The following is a 21,961-nucleotide window of genomic DNA, read 5'->3' as shown; positions in this document are numbered from 1 at the left end:
GATCAGGAGTCTCTCAAATACTATGAAGCGGATCTGCAGTAATAACACAGTAGTAACACAGTAGTAGTGCAGTACTACATACTGGTTACTTGATAACATTTACATACTTTCATTGTAAAATGCACAACTTTTACTTGTAGTGGGATATTTTCAAAGTGTACTGTTTTTACTGGCAAAAAATAAATAAATAGTTTTAACACCATTACTTTTGTTGTGGCTCAGTTGCTGCAGCTGAATCTGGCTACATCTATAAAATTTAATATAAACAGTAAAACAAACAACAACAAAAAATCCTGATCTGTAAATCTATAAATCTAAAGTGATCACTAAGTCAGGCTGTGTAACGTTATGATGGTGGTTTGATATGAAACAGCAATAATAATATACTTAATGATAATTAGAAGCATACATGCAGGGCAGGCATTTATACATGCAGATATTTATGTAGACGTCTTTGCTTTGAAATGTTACATGTACAATAAACACTTGACGGCGTTTGGAACGGCACATACAGACTCAATGTATGTCACTGATAGAAGTGGAGCGAGTTGTGAGTACCATCAGAGTTTATCTGAGAAGGGAAAAAGGAAAAAAAGACATATTACTTGAGCAGTAGAATAACTGTTAATCCAAATCCTCTTTATAGAAGCAGCACACATGATGCAGAACAGAGAAGCTGCAAGTGCTTCACCTTGTAGTTAGAGTGGAGGATGTGTATTTTCTGCTCTCAGCTCAGGTCGATCTACCCTCAAGCCTCAAAACTAAACACATGCAGATAAAAAAGGCAGATACTAGAAACATTTCTTAATTTAATTTACATTGTCTGCCTTTCGCACCTGCCCTTTCCTTTAGTTGTAGTTTATGTGTAGAATAATATTTCCAATCAGACTATTACAGCAAAAATATTCATTATAGTAAGTCTCCCGGTTAAGCTGTGGAGGTTCTGTGTTACCTGCTTTACTGCTTTTTCTTCAACATCCATCCTGGCTTTTGGTGTCTGTCGACGATACATGAGCCCCTACTAACATGTTGACATGTAAATGCTTTAATTTGCACTGTAACATGTTAGTACAGGGCTTTGTCACCTTCAGGCGCTCCCGTAACTAACAGCTCTCCATGTGGTTCTTCTGCCCTCCTCAGTGTCTGCAGCCCCTGTGGCTCCTGCTGGTCTTGTCATTGTTGGATATTGATATTTTGAATACTGTTGTTGTTGTTGTCCTGTGGTGCTTGTCTGCTCTGACCCATTTTGATAGCAGCCCATTCTCGCCCCCATGTTCCTCTGCTGTGCCGTTGTGTCTGAATGCATGGGCTTGCATGCATTACACATGAAGGGGTGACTCTGGCTGACCTTACTGAGAAGAAGAAAGGAAGGTTTGGGTGGTTCAGCCAGTCGTCCGACACTCATGGTAAATCCTGTAGTTTCCCTTCAGTGTTCTCAAAGTCTTGTGTGTGTATAAGAGTATGTATGTTTGATAATAATTCAATTCACCAAGAAAGATTAAAAAAAAAATACCAGTGGTTCTTTTCTGTCAGTTGCTACTAGAGAGAAAACTCTATCCCTTTTTGGGGTCATCAGGGGTCATCTATCCCTTTTTGGGGTCATTTTCTCAGTGACACATTGCTGTACTTTGATTTTTGTGTCGATGCAATCTTTAACAGAAGATCCAACACAGTGCTCTTGCTCAGCCCTACAATTTGTCTTTGTTAAGAAAAAAATAATCATATATTCTTAACAAAGGAGCTGAGGGGATGAAACGTTAGTATGATCAATAAATTCTGATGTTGAGTATAGTAATGATCATCTATTGATCATCTGTTTTTAGGATTGAAGTCAATTTTCCAAACTAATATCTTCTATTAAACAGTATTTCTGTCAACTCAGCCCAAGTCTCATGGGTTTACAAGACATCATTAAACAAAGTTCTATTTTTCACCTTTCGTTACCAGTCGCGATAACATCACAATGTACTTTATAGTTTGGTCTTAAACAAATACAGCACTACACTACAGAAAAGGCTCTAAAACACATCTTGACTTTTTCTTAATCCTGTAACCAATATGTCAAAATATAGAGGACATTTTATGTAGGGGTGCAGTTCTTACATCCTGTAAAGCAGAAAATGGCACATAGGTAGTGGTTAGAGATGATTTGCAGAAGCCTAAAATTTTCAGGTGTGGCGTTGCAAATGTGTGTGTTGGTGTGTGTGTTTTGTGTACAGGCTAATGTTCTGCTTTGTCTCTCTGTGCTTTTCTGTCATGTTTTCCCTTGTGTCTTAGCCTCACAGCTTTTTACTTTTCGTTTTGTCCTTTTTTGATTTTTCTCTATCCAGTTTTTCTACCTCAGAGGTGTTGTAGTACCTTCTGAAAGTGGTTTCCTGTTAAATACATGTGATAAGGAATCAAAAGGACTGCTGTTTGATAGCATCCACACCCATGTCCTACTTCAAAGGCAAGAGCTCAGTGTGAATATAGGAAACAGGGCTAAACCCAGATCATTACTCCGGCAGTCAGCACTATTTTCAGAGCTAAGAGCTGTCTGACGACTCAGGAATCAAAGTCAGACCTACTACATAAGCTAAGCAGCAGCAGTGTGCGCTCTCGACACACCGAGCTCCCTCATACGAGTTAAAACGCTGGGACGTTTTGCACAGTTAATCATCATCTGTCTGCACAGACAGTCTTCCAGAGCACTGGCAGTACTTTGAGTGTAACGTTTCAGAGGCAGCTTTAAGCGCCCTGCTCCCTTCTTCCCCTCTGCTCCTCATTGTCTGCATCCGTCAGCCCTCATGGAGCAGCTGTCCACTCGCCTGTCCCATGTCAGCTCCCTTTCAGCACTTGGTAAATGATACTGATGATGACAGTAATGCAGCCATACTGCTCAAGTGCTTCCACTTCATGAGGTTAAAAGTTTTGTAGCTGAATTAATGATAAGACATATGTATTGTTTCTTTCTTAAAATTTCAGTCAAATTACAGTGATGTACTTAAACATACAGTATTTGCAGGCATGTACAGGCTTTAATACATTGTTTAGCTTTGATGATTTGTATAGTTATAGGTTTCTGTGTGAGTATGTTTTTCTTCTTGAATTTCCAGTAACACTTTATTTGGAATCTGTAGTCTTGCAAGAGTTTATGTTCAGTATTTAATTTGTAGTAAATTCAATTATATTTCAAAGTCAACACAAAGTATGGATCTTTTTTCTCATAATTTATAAATGAAAGGCTGTGAATGTCCATGTTTAACAGATTGTGTATCGAGTATATGTAATGAAGAAGCTGATGAAGCTAAGCAGCTGATTTATTTAATCTTAAGTAACAACCAGTTGGAAAACTCTGTAAAGTCTTTGTACGTGGCCTATCCACACAAGGTGATGACAACATTCATGTCAGAATTGCCTGAGGGATTTGTTTTCTCTTCACTTTCTCAGGATGCACTAAATTTTTCTGAACAATCTTTGTGTCAACTGTGACACTCTCAAGTACACATGATTCTATTCTTCTTAATGTCTGCTTTCTTTGCTGCTGCAGCGAGTGTTCCAGCCAGTGAAACAGAATCTGTAAATACAGAGAATCAAAACGGGGAGGATGAAAAGACACCATGCTGCGGACCACTGTGGTGAGAACTTACAGCTCTGTGCACACACACACCTTTACCACAGCAGAAATGCTGCTTTTATTATATAAAATTATAGTACACTGCTGTGCTCTCTGCTGTGTCAGTTTTTCTAGTATAAAATGATATAGTCATCATTTTACCTTGTTGTTTATGGTAAAACAGTAAAATCACATTACCTCAACACTTTTCTATTGTTTTGCTCTGTAATGTGACTAATTTTTACCATAGGACACATGTGATCTTCAAACTAACAAATATTCTTCACCTTGCAACTTCTGCTACAGTCTCTGTTTGTAAACTTTGACACACTCTTCTTTCTTTCAGTCAAAAAATTTCAAAGTCAAAGTTCAGGTAAGCATACTTGTAGGTCTCTGTTTCTGCATAATACATAAAGCTGTTACTGTAAGGTTTGTGCCTGCATTAGATTATACAGTTGTGCTTGGCTTTCATTTTACTGTATTTTAATGAGACTTTGTGTGGATGATAAATCAACAGCTTTTATAAAGTCAGCATGTACCATAAGGTATTTATAGAGAATAGCCTTATGCAGTATTTTTCAGCTCATTTACTGTGAAGTATGACTTGCGAAAAATATGTATTGATGCAGTTCCCAGTTGTCCCTTCCCATTCCTGCACTGCATTTATATCCTTTCCTTAAAAAAACACTTAGGTGTTGTATTGTGTTAAGACATCATAATGCATGTGATGAAAGTCTTAGTTTTTTCTAAATGAAATTAAAAAATGTATCTTCCTCCTGTTGTAGTCGGCGCTGGCGCCGCTGGAACAGGTTTTGCCGCAGAAAGTGCCGGTTGGCTGTCAAATCGGTGCCTTTCTATTGGCTGGTCATCATCCTGGTGTTCCTCAACACCCTCACCATATCATCAGAGCATTACAACCAGCCTTTGTGGCTGACACAAGTGCAGGGTAAGAATAGTACACAAACTATGGAACAATGAATAGTACTTCTATTAATGTCTAATGTTTATAGTTTCTTAGTTATCAAGTTGTATAATATTGAATGTATGTATGCATTTATCCATGAGGTTTTTTTTTTTTTATCTGTTTCACCTAAAAGTTCTACTAATGTCACCATTTCACTTTCACCATCACTTATTGTACACTCATCCAGATCCGCTTGCTGATTAAAATAAATCTCCATTTATTTGTAGTTTTTGATGCACAGATTTTTCTCTGGTTTTCAGACGTGGCCAATAAGGTGCTGCTGGCCTTATTCACGTGTGAAATGTTGGTGAAGATGTACAGTCTTGGGCTTCAGGCCTATTTTGTTTCACTGTTCAACCGCTTTGACTGCTTTGTGGTGTGCGGAGGAATCACAGAGACTATTCTGGTCGAGCTGGAAATCATGTCTCCTCTTGGTATTTCTGTGTTTCGGTGTGTCCGACTGCTGAGGATCTTCAAGGTCACACGGTAAGATTGCACCATGGTGTGTCTGTGTGAGTGTGTGTGTCATACCATGATGAGTTTTATTAATCGTCTGTCTTACCTTGACTTGTTTTACAGACACTGGCAGTCTCTGAGTAACTTGGTGGCATCACTGCTTAACTCCATGAAGTCCATTGCTTCCCTGCTGCTGCTGCTCTTCCTCTTCATCATTATCTTCTCCCTGCTGGGGATGCAAGTGTTTGGTGGAAAGTTTAATTTTGACGAAACCCAGACCAAGAGGAGTACCTTTGACAACTTTCCCCAAGCCCTTCTCACTGTGTTTCAGGTATGAACAGGCTTGAGTATTACAACAGGATAGTAATTTGTTTTAATTCATTCATTTATTCAGTTAACAATAATGTCACAAAAACTCCCTTTTTAGGGAGCAGTAATTGTTGTCTAAAGCTTTTCTGCATAATAGAGGTAAATTAAGTCTCGAAAATTTAGCTCTGTTCTCAGCTTGTCATAATTTGTAATAAATGGAGAGGTCAGCTGTGATTTTCATCCCATGGAAATTGGCTGTGTGTAATTTGTAAAAATTACACCACAAATTGCTTACAATATTTCAGTGAACAGTCCCATACCAGTTGGCATCTCATGTGAATGTGAATACAAAGTCTCGTTACAATTATAAAAATGTATTACGAAAGCAGTTGATGAGATATATTAATCAGATTTGTTCCATGTACTCAGTGGTTATCAAAGTTTGAATGTGTGGAGTGGGATCACGTGCAATCGAATCATTAGTCCATTTTTTTTCTTTTTTTTTAGCATATGTTTTCTCTTATGTTAAGCCTGATTTGCACTGACCTGAAGAGCACCTTGAATTTCGTTATGTGATGCCTTGTGCTAATATGATGACAATAAAGCTTCCTAATCTTTTTCAACGAGAGATCACTGTAAATGTTGACCTTGATCTTTTGACTGAATATTTGGTGTCTCAACTGGATGACCTTCAACCAACCATCATTTTTCACCACACTGGAGACTGCATGTGGGTGGGTTCCCATATCAAACATTTTCAGGCCGGTGGATTGGAAAGGATGGCCCAAGTCCCTGGCCACCTTGTTCACCAGATATCCCACCCCTGGATATTTTTTTCTATGGGGTTATCTTATAGATATTGTGTATTGAACAAAGATACGGGACATCAGTGACTTGATGACAAGAAATCCAGGGCTTCGTGTAACTAATGGTGCACAGATAGAGGTGTATTAAATGAGGCAAATAAAAGTTTGTCATTTATAATAATTTCCAGAGATTTGTCTATTCATTTGCTTTTGTAATAGATGTGTTAAATTGTAAAGAGACTTTATGGACACCCTGTGCTTTTGATAACCTGTCTGCACAAAAGCAGTGAAAAAACAGGCCGTGTTACTCCACTCTTTAGTATATTGTGATTATAATTGTGAGAAACAGACAATTAACAAAACAGATGGACCATTATAACTCTTGAAGATGTATAGTTTTTCCCTTAGAAAAAATGAAGGTCTTGTAAATCTTTTGATTGAAACTGCAAATGCAACATTTTTACAGTATTCTAAAATAGTTAGCATTGGTCAATTTACCATCCATTTGGGTATAATGTTCTACTGATGATCAAATTATAAGAATAAACCACTTAGTGTAGTGCTGGTAAAAAAAAAAACAGTCATAATTATGTGGTGCATAGATATTATTTAGCAGGATTGTAAATTATTGAATATATCTAGGCTTGTTTTTTCCAGTGGTATTCCTTCAAATGCTACTGCTGATTGGTCTCCTGCCAAATAAATATTCTGATCTGTATAGATCCTGACTGGAGAAGACTGGAATGCTGTTATGTATGATGGGATCATGGCGTATGGAGGCCCTTCCTCCACTGGAATGGTCGTATGCTTTTACTTCATCATCCTATTCATCTGTGGAAACTGTATCCTCTCTCACTGATAATAACACACATGCCTTAGAAACATAAGGAGCTGTTTCTGTACAAATATGTGCTATTACTTTAACACTGACTGAGTGTTTCTGGTGTGAAAGTTTTATTCAGTATTTTTAATGAGAGTTGTTCCTTTACTAACACTTCGCTCAGATATCCTCCTGAATGTCTTCTTGGCTATCGCTGTGGATAACTTGGCAGATGCAGAGTCTCTCAACACAGACGAAGGGGACAAGAAAGGGTGAGAACTTTTACCAAGACAAAATAAACGACATATGAATAAAAATGTTGAGGATAGACAAAAATACTCAGATGGTCTCAACTTCATTCCAAAATCTGTTTCTTACAGGGACAAAAAGGATGATGATAAAGATGAAAAGGTATTCTATTCAAATGTTGACTTGGAAATCACAAAGTACATTTTGCAGTTAAAGGAGAATGTACTGTTGTATGTGTGTGCACAAACACATTTTATTCTTCTTGTGTGAAAGGAGGAGGAGGAGGACAACGACGACACAGCAGCGGAGGAGGAGGACCCCGAAGTTCCATCAGGACCTCGGCCGGCCATCTCCGAGCTGGTAAAGAAGGAGAAGATCACTCCTATTCCAGAGGGAAGTGCCTTCTTCATCTTCAGCACCACAAATCCGTAAGAGAAACTCCCACCTCACGCTCTCACACCCGGGCAGCATGTACACAAACACAAACATAAATGAATACTGACGTGTCTGCGTTTGCTCTGGTTTCTTTCTGTTTCAGGGTCCGTGTGTTTTGCCACAGACTCATAAACCATCATATATTCACCAACCTCATCCTGGTCTTCATCATGCTCAGCTCTGTCTCACTCGCTGCTGAGGATCCAATCCGAAACTTCTCAGCTCGTAATATTGTAAGTCTAAACACACAAATGTGCTGTGGCTGCAGCTTTTTGGTTGTATTGTTAATTCAACATTAAGAGGTGCAACAATGTCAATTATTTGATCCTTTGACCATATTAGTGGTTTTGCAAGATTTCACCCAAATGCAGTAAGATAATGTTTTATGTTACTCTCATGACAATAGCATATGCTAGATTGTTTTATTTCAACAACAGCAGTGGTAGGTATTTTTCAAGCTTCATTTCAGCTAATATGTTTCTGATTAAGGCTAATTGCATGTGCTTATTATATTCACAATCATAGTCATTTACCCCTTTTAAATTCTTATAAAAATATATCACGTTCTGTTTATATATAACCTGTTGAAACTTTTTCAATCTACCAATGATTCACACATTCTGTAGCTTGTTGTTTGAGAAGCTTCACCTTTAGTTTTCAAACCAAGGATAAAGCAAAAGCACAAAGTAGTAGAAGTCAAAGATTGAGAGAGCATTTGAGGAAATTGTCTTTCATTTACCTCTTTTACTTGTCATCTCTCTTGCCCACAGTGACATATTTTTGGAAGATTGCTTGTAGTTAATTTTCTGAGACATACATTTAGTACAATTGCCCAAACAAAGACTGTTCTTGTCAGGACAGTGGTGTAAATCTTCCGTCTGTCCACATTTAATGGGGACACGTGGTCACCCTGTTCCTGCTGCTCTGTTCCAACATTCACGATTTAGGTGTCATGGGCTCAGTAGTGACCTTTTAAATCCAAGATTTATCAACATTTGTATTATGAATTCAATATTGTTTGTCCCCGGAAAGAGTTTTTCTTACAATGTAGCTATTTAGTGCAATGTTTTTTGTCACCTTACTCCCACATCTCAGATGTCAGAGTGTCCTTTAATGCACCAAAATGGAAAAACTGCTGAGGATAGCTTAACTTTGTTTCAAACTAATAGGTTACAGGGATAAATTACTTTAAATTAAAGCTAGTGTCAGGGTATCTGGAAATTGATTTTCATATTGTTCTCTTTGGTGGTTCCCTGAAGTACTGAACACAAAGGACACTTTTATTGGCAGCATGCTGTTCATGTTATGTGCTTAACCAGGCAAAAACACAAATATGGTCCTGAAGGAAACAAACTGTCATTGCATTGTAATGATTTCAATTGCAATTGATCACCTCACCTACTACAATGAATTTATATTGAGATAATAACGCATAAGACATAGGGATGCACCGATTGTGGAATTCTGGGCTGACGCTGATGTTTACAAGTTTACTTGTCAATACTAATGTTTTTGTTTAATTTCTTTTGTATTATTTATTTCCCCTAATCAACACATTAAAAAATCAAACAAAACTGGGTGCTTTATCCTAAAACTAACATAGAGTTAGTACAAATTTTCCACACTTCTTAACTGAAAGCTTGTATAAATATCTCCACCAGTGAAAATGCTGAGGAAGGTCATTTGGCCTGAAACATCTGTGTGGCAAATAAAAAGTGTTGATAATCCAGATGTATGTAACAGCCCAGAACGGGCCACTAGCACTATTTAAAACTGCAGTGCTTGTCAGTTTGTTGGAGTTATTGAGCAACAAAATCCATTATTAGCTTCCAGCATATTGTAGTTGAGGCAGGACTCAAGACTTCTACTCACTTCTATAGACAGAGGAAAATCTGCCTCTGATGTACACCTGGTAGGGAGGTTAAAGGTGCCTTGCCACACGTATTTCATTTCTTTTGTGGTAATGTCTGAAGTTCTACCATAGACTCTGTAACATTTTTTGTGGAAAAAATGCCTCGGTTACCAAGTTTCAAGCCATTGTAACGTGGAAGACTCAGCTCGATTTGCGCCAGTTCTCATGAATATTTAACATGCTAATCTGCTTGACTCTGATTGGCTAACAGCTAGCCAATGGGAGCCTGGCTTTTCAGCATCCTTTTCCCTGCACAACAAGTAGAGGAAGTGGCGTAAACAGAGAGTAAAACTTAACATGCTTTGAATGTCCAACTCCCAGCTTCTATGACTCTCTTGTACGGTGGACCTTACACAGAATTTTCACAACTTCTAACCTGTATCCACTGGACCCCCTCCGCTGCTCTATGGGCCCCCCAGGAATGCTGGGCCCCATGAATTTGTCATGTTTACCCCCCCCCCCCCCCTTTACGGTGACCCAGCTTGCTGTATACGAAAACTGTCACTGAGCTAGATGAATTCTGTGGGCGTGAGCTCATGAATAGTAATAAGCTCAGGCATTAAAGAAGTGATATTTTGCTTTTTTTAAAATAGAATTATGCATTTTAAAACATTTCCCTGTGGTCTACATAAGCTGTAAATGCTATGCTTGGATCTGAATTCTTCATTAATTAAACTCTACAGGTCCATCTTCAACCCTATTTCTGAGTAATGACACGAAAAAGGTTGTTTTGAGCGCTGGCCCTTTAAATCCAAATGACCCCACCCCCTTCCAGGTTGTTAACAGTGTTTTCTGTCCTATTCAGCCACTTGTGTTCATTAATACAACCAACAACTGAACATTTTAGGTAATCGGTGTGAAGTTTGGACATATTTTCAGTATGGACTACAACCGCTGCTGCTGATAAAACAATTATGACGTACTCTGAGAAATGTTTGTCAGAAGTCTTGATGTTATATGTGCAAATGTGATGACGTAACTAGTTATAAAACGTAACAAATTAAGAAGGAATTGAAACAGATTGTAGAGAATCACTCAATTTTTGCCAGAATGACTATAAACATAACTTTGCAGCACCTGGAGGGTTCACATTCAAACTTTATGAACTATTAGGATGCAAATATACACATTAATGTACCAAAGACTAATAAAAGTGGGTTTAGCAAAATATGACTCCTTTAACATGTCACACTGACCAGCTTTTCTAATTGACCTGATTTCTCCACTTATTTCTTTTCAGTGGCAATAGCAGACAGAGGAGGTAGCAGTTCATTTTCAAATTCACTACATAACACAACACCTACGGACCTAACATATTAGAAAAAAAAATACAAGTAAAAGCAGTTTTGTGTGGCAAGGCACCTTTTAAATAAATGACTGATAGCTGTAATTATTAACTGCTACCACATTTAAGATTTCTGTCTTCGTTCAGACATGACTTAATTGCCCTCCTCTGTGGCTCATCATGGAAAAAACTACACTTCCACATCAGTCTGACATAACATCAGGTTATACGTTCACATTTAGTGGTTTGATTTGGACTAGGAGGATAGAGTTTCATGAGGAAGGTGTATTGTTAAATACCTGTGTTTTTTTCTCCCTGATTTCGGCTCATTTGGGTTTAATGTCGTCTCATTTGCTGATGGATCAATGACAATCAACAAGTGGCTGATGTATCGGTGCATCCCTAATAAGATTTGATGATGAAATAGTAAAAACAGGCTGTCACTGGATACTTTTTTGCAGTGATTTACTGTGTGATGTTTAATCTCACTTTATGGTGTTTAATCTCTTTTTCCAGGAAATGCTTGTAATGTTTTTTCCTTTCATTTTCTTTTTATATGATGTTTAAATCTACACAATGAACTGTCTTTGTTAAACATGTACGTTGCTTTTTGCAGATACTTGGTTACTTTGACTATGCTTTCACGGCTATCTTTACTGTTGAGATCGTTTTGAAGGTAAATGCCCTGTGTCCCCTGTCTGTGCTGTGACTAACCACACCCCAATAACACTCCAAACGTCTCGTTGCCTTCCAGGTCCTAGGCTATGCAGATTATGTCTTCACTAGTATGTTTACATTTGAGATCATATTGAAGGTAACCCCTTAAATGACAACGAGAGCCTTGCTGCATTCTCTCCTTGTGTGTCACCTGCCACTCAGTACAAACCTGGCTTGTTTGTTTCCTTTCTCTTATTTACTTTTTCTTCACGGCACCTCTTTTAAAAGCAAAAAAAAAAAAAAAAAAAAAAAAAGAAAGAAAGAAAAAACAAGTATTGGAGTTGTTAGTTGCTACTTTGCACACATTAACACAAACATGAGATTTGTATAATTTAGACGTATCAAAGACCTCATAGGGGAAGGAAACATCACATCAACATTACATTATACTCACATGGATGTTACATCATTCAGGCAGTCATCGCTGAAATGATTATGATGATGCAAATATGTAACAGATGATGCAACTCTTGGTGCAATGCTATAAAAGTTAACGGGCTGTTAAGACATTGTTTATGCATTGGCTGAAGTTGAGTTTCAAGTCATTTTCAGGGAGGTGTTGAAAGATGTAAAGTCAACTCCAGTCAAAGCTAACGCCATGCCTCTCATACTGACTGCTCTTCAGACTACCCATAAAAGAGGGGGCAAAACCAACCATGTTCCTGCTGAGCATGGTTCAGTCTGCTTTCCCTGACTGAGTGCATAGAAATGTGGAGTTTGGTCCGCAGCCATTTGGGCAAAAATCCTGCCAAGGCCACACGGTTTGACTCTGAATTTCTAATGCTCTTAGTTAGCAGTTTCGTGTTTCTGCGGGGCTCCACATTTACATACACTCGGAAAATTAATCCTTTACTTTTATTATTTGAAGAAGAGTTATTTTGGCTGGTTTTTCTTCTCTGCCTGCTGAATTCTGAAGTTTTAATTGGGAGCTGCTTCCCCTTATTCTGAACTATTAAAGAACATAATGGAATGTGCTTTAAGACGACGGTCCACATGAATGTGACAGTAAGGCCATTTTTATTTTCCAATCACTATAACGATAGCCCTTGCAGGTAGTAAATAACCCTGACATCGTGGCAACAAAATGCATGTTTTATTGCCTGATCCCATAGTCGATTGAGAAATGAATGACTTACTACTACATTCATGTAGTAAAGGGCCGTGGGGGTGGTGACGGTAGATTTAGCCTCCTGTTTCACTGCTCTGAACTCGCCACCCCGAATCAGAGTGAACTACAAGAGTGTGGAGATGTGTGCGAGTGTGTTTGCGTGCAAGGTAGTAAGGATATGCTTTTCAAAAATATAAAGATGTTATGCGTGTCTGTGTCTTTTAAAGTGTTTCAGACAATTTGTGTGTCTGGTGTGCACTGGGTAAATCAAGTTGTTTTTCGCTGTCATGTGCTCCTCTGATTCCCTCCATTCTCTCCTTAGATGACGACATACGGAGCGTTTCTGCATAAAGGAGCTTTCTGTAGGAATTACTTCAACCTTCTCGACCTGTTGGTGGTGGGAGTTTCCCTTGTGTCCTTTGGCATTCAGTAAGTACTAAACCATTTCATTGGAGACAAAAGAAAGAAGACATAGAGCCTTTTTTAAAAAAGTGTCTTGTCAGGTCTTCGGCCATCTCTGTGGTGAAGATCCTTAGGGTGCTTCGAGTGCTTCGACCCTTGAGGGCTATCAACCGAGCCAAGGGTCTGAAGGTGCGGCCTCTTCTTGAAGTGGTGCACACTAATAACTGCACTGTTTTCAGCATAAATGTAGTTAATGACAGTAACCCTCTTGGCCTTACAGCATGTGGTGCAGTGTGTGTTTGTGGCCATCAGAACCATCGGTAACATCATGATCGTCACCACTCTGCTTCAGTTCATGTTTGCCTGTATAGGAGTGCAGCTATTTAAGGTCAGCCCCACTTCAGTCGTGACAAAAAGACTCTTAAGGACATATACAGGTTATTATGTAACTGTTTATCATTTGAATCATTAGAGTGAAAACATTTGTTTTGTCCTCAGGGAAAGTTTTATCGCTGCACGGATGAAGCCAAGTCCAGCCCAGAGGAGTGCAAGTTAGTGTTTTTGTCTTGTACTTGTACAGAATCTATGCAGTATGTCATATGCTGTATGGGTCTTAACCGTCACACAACATGCATGTGATTTTTTTGCAGAGGTACCTACATCTTGTATAAGGATGGAGATGTGAACCAGCCGACTATCCACAAACGAGTGTGGCACAACAGTGACTTCAACTTCGACAATGTCCTCATGGCCATGATGGCACTGTTCACTGTGTCCACCTTTGAAGGCTGGCCTGCGTAAGTTCCTTACTTCTTTAGATGCCATATTAAAGTGATGAATGTATATGTATATGTATATATGTTTTTGTTTGAGGGTTTTTGTTTGTTTTGTTTTTGTTTTGTTTTTGTTCTTTTAGTTTTTATTAATATCTGGTATTAATATCTGGTAGGAAAAGTTGTAAATGGATATTATCATATTAGTGTACATAGGTAAAAGGATGTGTGATATTGTTATACTATTATGCTTATTATTATTATTATTATTATTATTATTATTATTATTATTATTATTATTATTATTATTATTATTATTATTATTATTATATTCATACAAAATAATAATTGCTATATAATGATCAGAAGGAATAGAAATTGGGGGTAGGAGTACATAAGTTTTTACTTCTTCCTGCTCCTTTTCGAGCATGTATAATTTCATTTCATTTGTTTTATTATTATTATTATTATTATTATTATTATTATTATTATTATTATTATTATTATTATTATTTACTATTATTAGTTATTTATTTATTTTGTTGTTTATTTGCTCATCAATCATTTATGTACTATTACTTATATTTTTGGTTGATTTTTGTTTTGATTTCACTGTCTACATGTTTGAACTAAAAATTTCATTCATGAAATTATACGCAGTGTTGCCACTTGTCAGCAATGTTCTATTCATTCAAATATATAATATATGCATACCTGTCCGTATACACAACACCTATTTCACCTATTTAGATCCTCCCTCTATGTCTCTACCTGTTGTGCAGCAAATCAAACTTTTTCCATCAGGTCCCTCTTTGGTGGAAGAAAAAGTTTGAGAAACACTGGTGTGCACTGAAACTTTACTGCACTACAAGTGATAGTACTAATACACACTGGAAACACACTGCATTACAAGTAAAAGTACTAATACACACTGAAAAAGTACTGCACCACAATTAAAGTACAAACACTTTGAAAATGTACTGTACTGCAAGTGATAGTACTAATACACACTGGAGAAGTACTGCACTACAAGTAAAAATACTAATATACACTGGCATAGTACTGCACTAAAAGTAATAGTACTAATACACACTGAAAAGCGCTGCACTACAAGAAAAGTACTGATACACATTGGGAAAGTACTTCACTGCAATTAAAAATATAAGTACGCATTAAAAAAGTACAGCACTGCTAGTAAAAGTACATATACATACTGAAGAAGAACTGCTCTATAAGTAAAAGTACTAATATACACTGGGAAAGTACTGCACTACAAGGTGTAGTACTAATACATGCTGAAACAGCTGAAGTGATCTCGTGCCCCCCTGGAAAACTGCCCCACAGTTGGAGAAGCACTGCTGTACTGTCTTTCATTTTCCCCCATTAAGCATGTTTTTTTTTTTTTTTTTTTTTTGGGGGGGGTGTATACTGTCCACACTGACTAATATGAGACTGTATAAATAAACCTGACTTGTCTCTGTGTTTGTCTCCTTTCAGGTTACTGTACAAGGCCATTGACTCCAACAGGGAGAACCTCGGCCCCATTTACAACTACCGTGTGGAGATTTCCATCTTCTTTATCATCTACATCATCATCATTGCTTTCTTTATGATGAACATCTTTGTAGGTTTTGTGATCGTCACGTTTCAGGAACAAGGAGAGAAGGAGTATAAAAACTGTGAACTTGATAAGAACCAGGTCAGGGTCGACACATGAGCTAAATGTGACCATATCCAAATATTGTGACAATCATTTAATATTGAGCAAAGTCTTCATTCTGAAAACTTAGAAACTGAATCATTTTTTGTCTTGACCATTAAAACCAAGTTGATGTGTTTGTGTGCAGCGTCAGTGTGTGGAGTATGCTCTTAAAGCTCGTCCACTGAGGAGGTACATCCCTAAGAACCCGTACCAGTACAAGTTCTGGTATGTGGTGAACTCAACTGGATTTGAGTACATCATGTTTGTGCTCATCATGTTGAACACACTCTGCTTGGCTGTACAGGTAAGACACTGCACCGCTGAAACCAACCAACTATGGAAACCAAGTACATGTCTGTTTTAACTGTTGTGCTCAAGAACCATGCAGTGTCATTATTTATGCGTAAAATTCATTGCAAATGTGAATGAGTTTTCATCATCATTGGGATAAGTATACGAACACATTATGACAAACATAAAAATATCACTGGTAGTATTTTATTTTGATAGTCCATCAACAGACTGTAGTCTCACATAGTCAGACCTCTAAATAATAATAATAATAATGGATTGGATTTATATAGCGCTTTTCTAGACACCCAAAGCGCTTTACATTATTGATCCATTATTCATTCACTCTCACATTCACACTCTGATGGTCGTAAACTACATATGTAGCCACAGCTGCCCTGGGACAGGCTGACAGAAGCGTGGCTGCCAATTTGCGCCTACTACCACCACCAAACATTCATACACCAGTGTGGGTGGCACTGGAGGCAAGGAGGGTGAAGTGTCTTGCCCAAGGACACAACAGACTGACTAGGACAGAGCGGGATTCGAACCGCCAACCCTTCGGTTATTGGATGACCCGCTCTACCACCTGAGCCACAGCTGCCCCAAACTGACCTCTATCCTTTTTCAGGGTTCCCACAGGGTTTTAAAAAGTCTTAAAAGTCATGAATTTACAAATCTGCATATAATACCTTTAAAAAGTCTTTAAAAGGTATTTAATTTGATATGATAGCTCTTCGATTATGTTGCCATAAACTTGTGGGCTGTGTATGTATTTAAATGTGTCTGTAAAATGTCCAAGCTGCAAAGAAAGTAATGTTAGTCTACTCAGTTCCACACGTTCCAACCCGACAATTTATATTGAAATTAGGAACCAATTATCGCTAATTTTTCAGCCCCTGGAGAGAAATTACTCGGAATGGTAGGAATCAAGGCATTGGAGTAAATAAGTACATTTTCCTAAATTCTAGGAGTCATGAATTTTTGCCAGTATGGCTGTGAAATGGGCATTAAATTGTGTTCTAAATAGTCTTAAAAAGTCTTAAATTTAACTTGTAGAAAGCTGTAGGAACCCTGTTTTTCTTAACATACAAATGTTGTAGAAAAGTATGTCATGCAGCAAACTTATGTTTTTTTAACTAGTTCTTAGACGGTGCTGAGTGCAGGATAACAACAGTCCATTTAGAAAATTAGTGTGGAGAGAAGTTGTTTTAGTGGAACACCTATGCATAAGGAAGCACTTCGTCCTACTAAAATGACAGTTTCATTTCTTTATTCTGTGGGGATAGCCTCTTCCATATTTACAATAATGTTTTCCTCATATCGTGCAGGTCTAATACATTGTGGCTTTATTCTTTGGTTTTATCTGTGAATACCAAATTAACAGCTCTTCTTTTCTACTCTGTCCTTTCTGTAGCACTACGGCCAGTCAGCGCTTTTTAATTATGTCATGGATATCCTCAATATGGTTTTCACTGCTGTCTTCACTGTGGAAATGGTTCTCAAACTCATCGCTTTCAAACCCAGGGTGAGATTTCAACAAAATCTCTTCAACTAAAACACATTGCTCATCACCATATATTTAATAAACTAGCACACACAGAGAAGTCTTCATGGATTTAATAGCTGTTTGTTTACTGTTAACACCATCGCAGCCTATGTGTATGAGTGAATACTGAAATATTCAGGAGTGTTTTTTCTTTTCTCCTTAATGTCACTGCATTGCCAACAGCTCTGTGTTGAGAAGAAGGACAGGATGCTAGTAAGAGACAGAGTGTGGGGTGCAGAGCTGATTTTTTTACTGCTTCTCATATTCTGCAGTGTTTGTGCATGAATATAAACAGAGATGGTGTTCATCTACTTCTTTCCAGTGCATCTGTGTTAAAAATCAGTGCACTATAATCACAAACCCTCAGCTGAAGGAGCCAGCGGGGGGTCTCTGTGTTCTGAGTGCACATCAATTTTCACACGAGAATAAATACCTCTTTTAACGTGCCCACTACTCGACATTACTCAGGGCTATTTTGGAGATGCCTGGAACGTGTTCGACGCCCTGGTTGTGATTGGCAGCATAGTAGACATAGTTCTCAGTGAGATCGATGTAAGTAAACTCAGCTCTGACCGGACCTCTGCTCTCTGATCTCGCTCTTAATTCTCACCTAAACTCTGCAGGGTTTCAAGACAGGACTCAGGATTTCTGGCCTTTCTTTATCTACTCACTCTTAACTGTTTTATCTCTTCTCTTTTTTTCCTCCCATTTCATTACCTCTCATCTTATTGTTTTCTGCTCTTTCTTGTTTTCTCCTTTCCTCTTCTCTTCATTCTCATCTTTTACCTCATTTGATGTCATGCATTAACAGCACTATTTCGCTGATGCTTGGAATACATTTGATGCCTTAATTGTTGTTGGTAGCGTCGTCGATATTGCTATCACTGAAGTTAATGTAAGTACTTCTTTTTCTGCCTCTCATGTTGAACTGAGGCCTTACATGAAAGCCACATGGCAAATTATGTCCTTAAATGTTATTTCTCCTTTGTCCTTAGTTATAGTTTTCACTTTACCTGCTAAACTGTTTCTTTCTTACTCATGATGCATGCTAAAATGCATATTATTTGAGGAAATGTTTATATTATTTAAGGTGCCATTGGCTTACTCTGTAAAGCCTCAGTTTGACCTTAATTTACTTGTGCTTTATCTAACTCTGATATTGGAGAGTAACGCTTCTTCCACATGCTTTTTCATGTGTGTTTTAATGTTGTGTTAAAAAAAGCTGAATGTAAATGGTTGACATGACAGTGAAAAACATTTCTTTGTGAACGGCGGCCTGCGCAGGATGGTTTATGATCTGGTTATCTAATTCTTGCTCTTGTTCATTTTGTTTCCATAGAAACTTGTAGAGGCAAGTATGGCAATGAATAAAAATGTTGTGTGTGTAACCTGTTGTTGATAACAACTTTATCTTTGGGACCCCTTTACAGTGCGAATGGATTAAAAACTAAATTAGTCATCTAGTGTTTTATTAACTTGTACAAAAAATATATTTGCAATTTTGCAGCACAGTCACATGGATGTAACTTTTAATTGAAAATTTACATCAGCATCTACTTGTTTGTTACTTTGGAAATTCACTTCAAGACTTGATAAAATAGTGGATGACTACTTCTCTACTTTAATCAAATACCAAAATAATCTTCTTTCTGCTTGGCTCTGCACAAAATCACCTAAAACAAAGACTAAATGCATATGATCAACTTGTGTTCTACTTTTAGTTTAAAACAAAAGAATTACTGAAGTATTTGTAGTCTGAGATGCCAACAAGCATTGTGAATACTACAAGCTGAAATTTACCCATGTTTTTAAGAAGTATTTTAGTTATGGTGATGATAGTGCTTGTTATAGGTGCAGTGTACTAAAGACTTTGCTCCCCTCCTGAGTGCTCTGGTGTCTGAGCTGCAGTGCTGTTTTTCTGGAGTTTTACTTCACGTTTTCTGTATTTTCACAGTCTGTGTTTCAAAATATGTGTCTGCATGAGTTTCTGTGGGGCAACACTAACTTTGTTTATAACATACAGCAGTGTGTGTAGGTTATCTGTTGTTATGCATGTATGTTTTATGTGTATAATACATATGTGGTTTTGGGGGGACTGTATTTGTGTGTTTTTCGTGTTGTATTGTGAACATTGGGGACATGATGTTAATTTCACAAGGGCTTTCATAGTTGTTCTTGTGAGGCATCTTTCACCATTTATTTCTGGGTTTACTTGCATGTGGTTGTTGCTCTTTGTGTCACATTTTAATCAAACTAGATCAGATCTTATTCCCTTTAATTGCTTGTAAAAGCTGATCTAGGGTGGGTTTATTTTTTATCTTTTGATGTTTGCTTCATGCTTACTAACATCCATTCTAGACATGAGTTATGTGATCGCATGCATTCTCCAAATGCATGCTGGGAAGCATCCGTCAGTCACCTCATTACCTAACATCCTGTCCATGTCCCGCCTCTCACAGATGGCGCTTGGCCACCCGCTCCATGCCCCTCCGGTTAGTTTGCAGCACATAGAGCCTTGTGAAGTTTGCCCTCTCTTGCTTGCCATACCCCTCGATCTTTACCTCCAGACAGAATGGCCCTGGAGCTCAGAGCTTGGAAATGTCTGTCCTACACAACGTTAAGGAAATGATTAGTGCAGCATTTTGTAATTGTTATTTTCCCAGAGTAAATGTAAAGTTTGTCATTTTTACAAAGTTTACTTTCCTCAAAGTTGTGTAGGCCACTGCAGCTTCACTTGCAGCTAAAATAAAAATATCAAAGTCCAAATGGTGTGGAAATCAGAGGTTTTTAGCTGTGGAATTAAAATTTAGCTTCTACTTCATTTATTGTCCTAAAAGGAGAAATCTCATCTTCATATAAAATAGATGATCAAGTTAAGATTCTGTGAGCTGAAAATGAATCAGGGGCTCTTCAGTCACTAAACTAGTCCTGATTCCTGTGCACCTACAGTGATGGTGGTTTAATGCAGCGGAGTTTGAGGTTCTTTGATGATCTTGTGTTTGTGTCTCTGTGAGTGATTGTCTCTGTGTTCTGTTCTGCCTTCCTGTAGTGAGCTCTTAAAGCTCAGAAAGGAGCTCATGTGTAGTGCAGGTGTGTAGATTCCAGTCAGGTGCATGAAACCTCTTACAGTGACTCTCTACTCTCTTCTTCTTTGCACCTTTCCGCCTTTTTTTCCTTTTTCCTAGTTCAGAATGACTTAATCTCTCTGATTTTATTTTCTCTTCTGGTATCGGTCTCTATCTGGACTTTTCTCTCCATCCTTCTCTTTTCTTTCTTTCTTTCTTTCTTTCTTTCTTTCTTTCTTTCTTTCTTTCTTTCTTTCTTTCTTTCTTTCTTTCTTTCTTTCTTTCTTTCTTTCTTTCTTTCTTTCTTTCTTTCTTTCTTCCTTCCTTCCTTCCTTCCTTCCTTCCTTCCTTCCTTCCTTCCTTCCTTCCTTCCTTCCTTCTCTGTTTGCACCGGACTATGAGAGCGTCCTGCTGCGGTGGTTTTGTTGCAGGGCACGACTGGCATGCATGAGATGCTGCATTGCTATGAGTTCACCAATGGCTCCTCTTCATTCCAATGTCTTGCGTGTGCGTGCAGTGCTTCCCAGCAACACAGCAGCAATGCTGAACGCATGCTTCATCAATGCTGTGGCCAGGATTACCTAAAGAACCTCCTCAAGCTAATTCTACATTTTATTATTTCTGCTCATTCTGCACCTCATACTGACGGTTTGTGAACTATTGTGTTGGGGAATTAAAATGAAGCCATATCTGTCTGGAGAATCTGAGTCTTCTGACATTAGTCCAGGCCTTTTCAGTGTTGAGTTAATCACATTATCATTGTACAGGTCCAGTCAACACAAATATCACTATTATTATTAATGTTTCTTTTTTATTTTATTTATTTCTTTTCTGAGAACAAATGCTCTCTATATATTGTTAATGACGTGACTTGAAACCTGTGTATGGGTGTGTAATTGTGTGTGCGAATGAGTAGGTTGGAATATCTTTTTATGTTCAGTTCTTCTGGTCAATCATCTTCATTATTAATAAAAAAATATATATATATTACTTTCAAATATTTGGTTCACAAAAAACATTTAAAGCCAGTGAAGAGTGACATTGCGGTTTTAGTACTTCAGTCCTGCAATGGGAATCAATGATGCAATGTAAGTCATTTGTTAATGTGTATCTATGAATATACAGGGGAAAATAATAATTTTCAATGAGCTATGCTTTTATCATGACATCAATTCATAACATTGGTTATGTCAGCTAGCATCTCATTAACATTGTCTAAAGTGCACCAAGCATCTCAGCCATAAAATCCATTTAATTCCATCAGAAAACACCATCACACCGGGGGAGTGATAAAGTTGTGTGCAAGTCTTACATGTTACTTCATATATAAGTAATTTGATGTTGTTTGTCAGTCTGACATGTTCAATGTCACATAGTAATGTTAAGCTGTAAACCTATTGTGTTACAATCTTCTAAAGATTGTTAAGTATAAAGTGTTAAGATTATGTTTGATGTCTGTCATTATAGTATGTCATTATATTAAGCATATACATAGTGATAACGTATAGTAAGCTGTCACTGAA

At 37.8% G+C, this 21,961-nt stretch overlaps 1 protein-coding gene across 10 annotated transcripts in view; it reads left to right on the top strand.

Annotated features, from left to right (window-relative positions):
- The window catches only part of cacna1da (calcium channel, voltage-dependent, L type, alpha 1D subunit, a), a 69,232-nt gene that overhangs the window by 31,361 nt on the left and 15,910 nt on the right, over positions 1-21,961 (top strand). For 3 of the 10 annotated variants that reach the window (XM_030135123.1, XM_030135122.1, XM_030135121.1), the window contains 23 exons: positions 1,332-1,406; positions 3,530-3,617; positions 3,942-3,968; positions 4,381-4,541; positions 4,820-5,045; positions 5,139-5,346; positions 6,852-6,972; positions 7,135-7,222; positions 7,331-7,361; positions 7,473-7,627; positions 7,738-7,867; positions 11,448-11,507; positions 11,586-11,645; positions 12,979-13,085; positions 13,160-13,247; positions 13,339-13,446; positions 13,557-13,609; positions 13,709-13,855; positions 15,329-15,530; positions 15,679-15,837; positions 17,242-17,352; positions 18,185-18,268; positions 18,713-18,724. In XM_030135123.1, coding sequence (XP_029990983.1) covers positions 1,332-1,406; positions 3,530-3,617; positions 3,942-3,968; positions 4,381-4,541; positions 4,820-5,045; positions 5,139-5,346; positions 6,852-6,972; positions 7,135-7,222; positions 7,331-7,361; positions 7,473-7,627; positions 7,738-7,867; positions 11,448-11,507; positions 11,586-11,645; positions 12,979-13,085; positions 13,160-13,247; positions 13,339-13,446; positions 13,557-13,609; positions 13,709-13,855; positions 15,329-15,530; positions 15,679-15,837; positions 17,242-17,352; positions 18,185-18,268; positions 18,713-18,724 — 2,501 coding nt within the window. The remainder of the gene's footprint in view (positions 1-1,331; positions 1,407-3,529; positions 3,618-3,941; positions 3,969-4,380; positions 4,542-4,819; positions 5,046-5,138; positions 5,347-6,851; positions 6,973-7,134; positions 7,223-7,330; positions 7,362-7,472; positions 7,628-7,737; positions 7,868-11,447; positions 11,508-11,585; positions 11,646-12,978; positions 13,086-13,159; positions 13,248-13,338; positions 13,447-13,556; positions 13,610-13,708; positions 13,856-15,328; positions 15,531-15,678; positions 15,838-17,241; positions 17,353-18,184; positions 18,269-18,712; positions 18,725-21,961) is intronic. The other 7 variants (XM_030135127.1, XM_030135126.1, XM_030135131.1 and 4 more) reach the window with 6 other exon arrangements.

The sequence above is a fragment of the Sphaeramia orbicularis genome, chromosome 5 (assembly GCF_902148855.1).
Source record: "Sphaeramia orbicularis chromosome 5, fSphaOr1.1, whole genome shotgun sequence".
NCBI lineage: Eukaryota > Metazoa > Chordata > Actinopteri > Kurtiformes > Apogonidae > Sphaeramia > Sphaeramia orbicularis.
The sequence above is the reverse complement of the archived record's forward strand: the minus strand, read 5'-3'. Positions and strand labels throughout refer to the sequence as shown.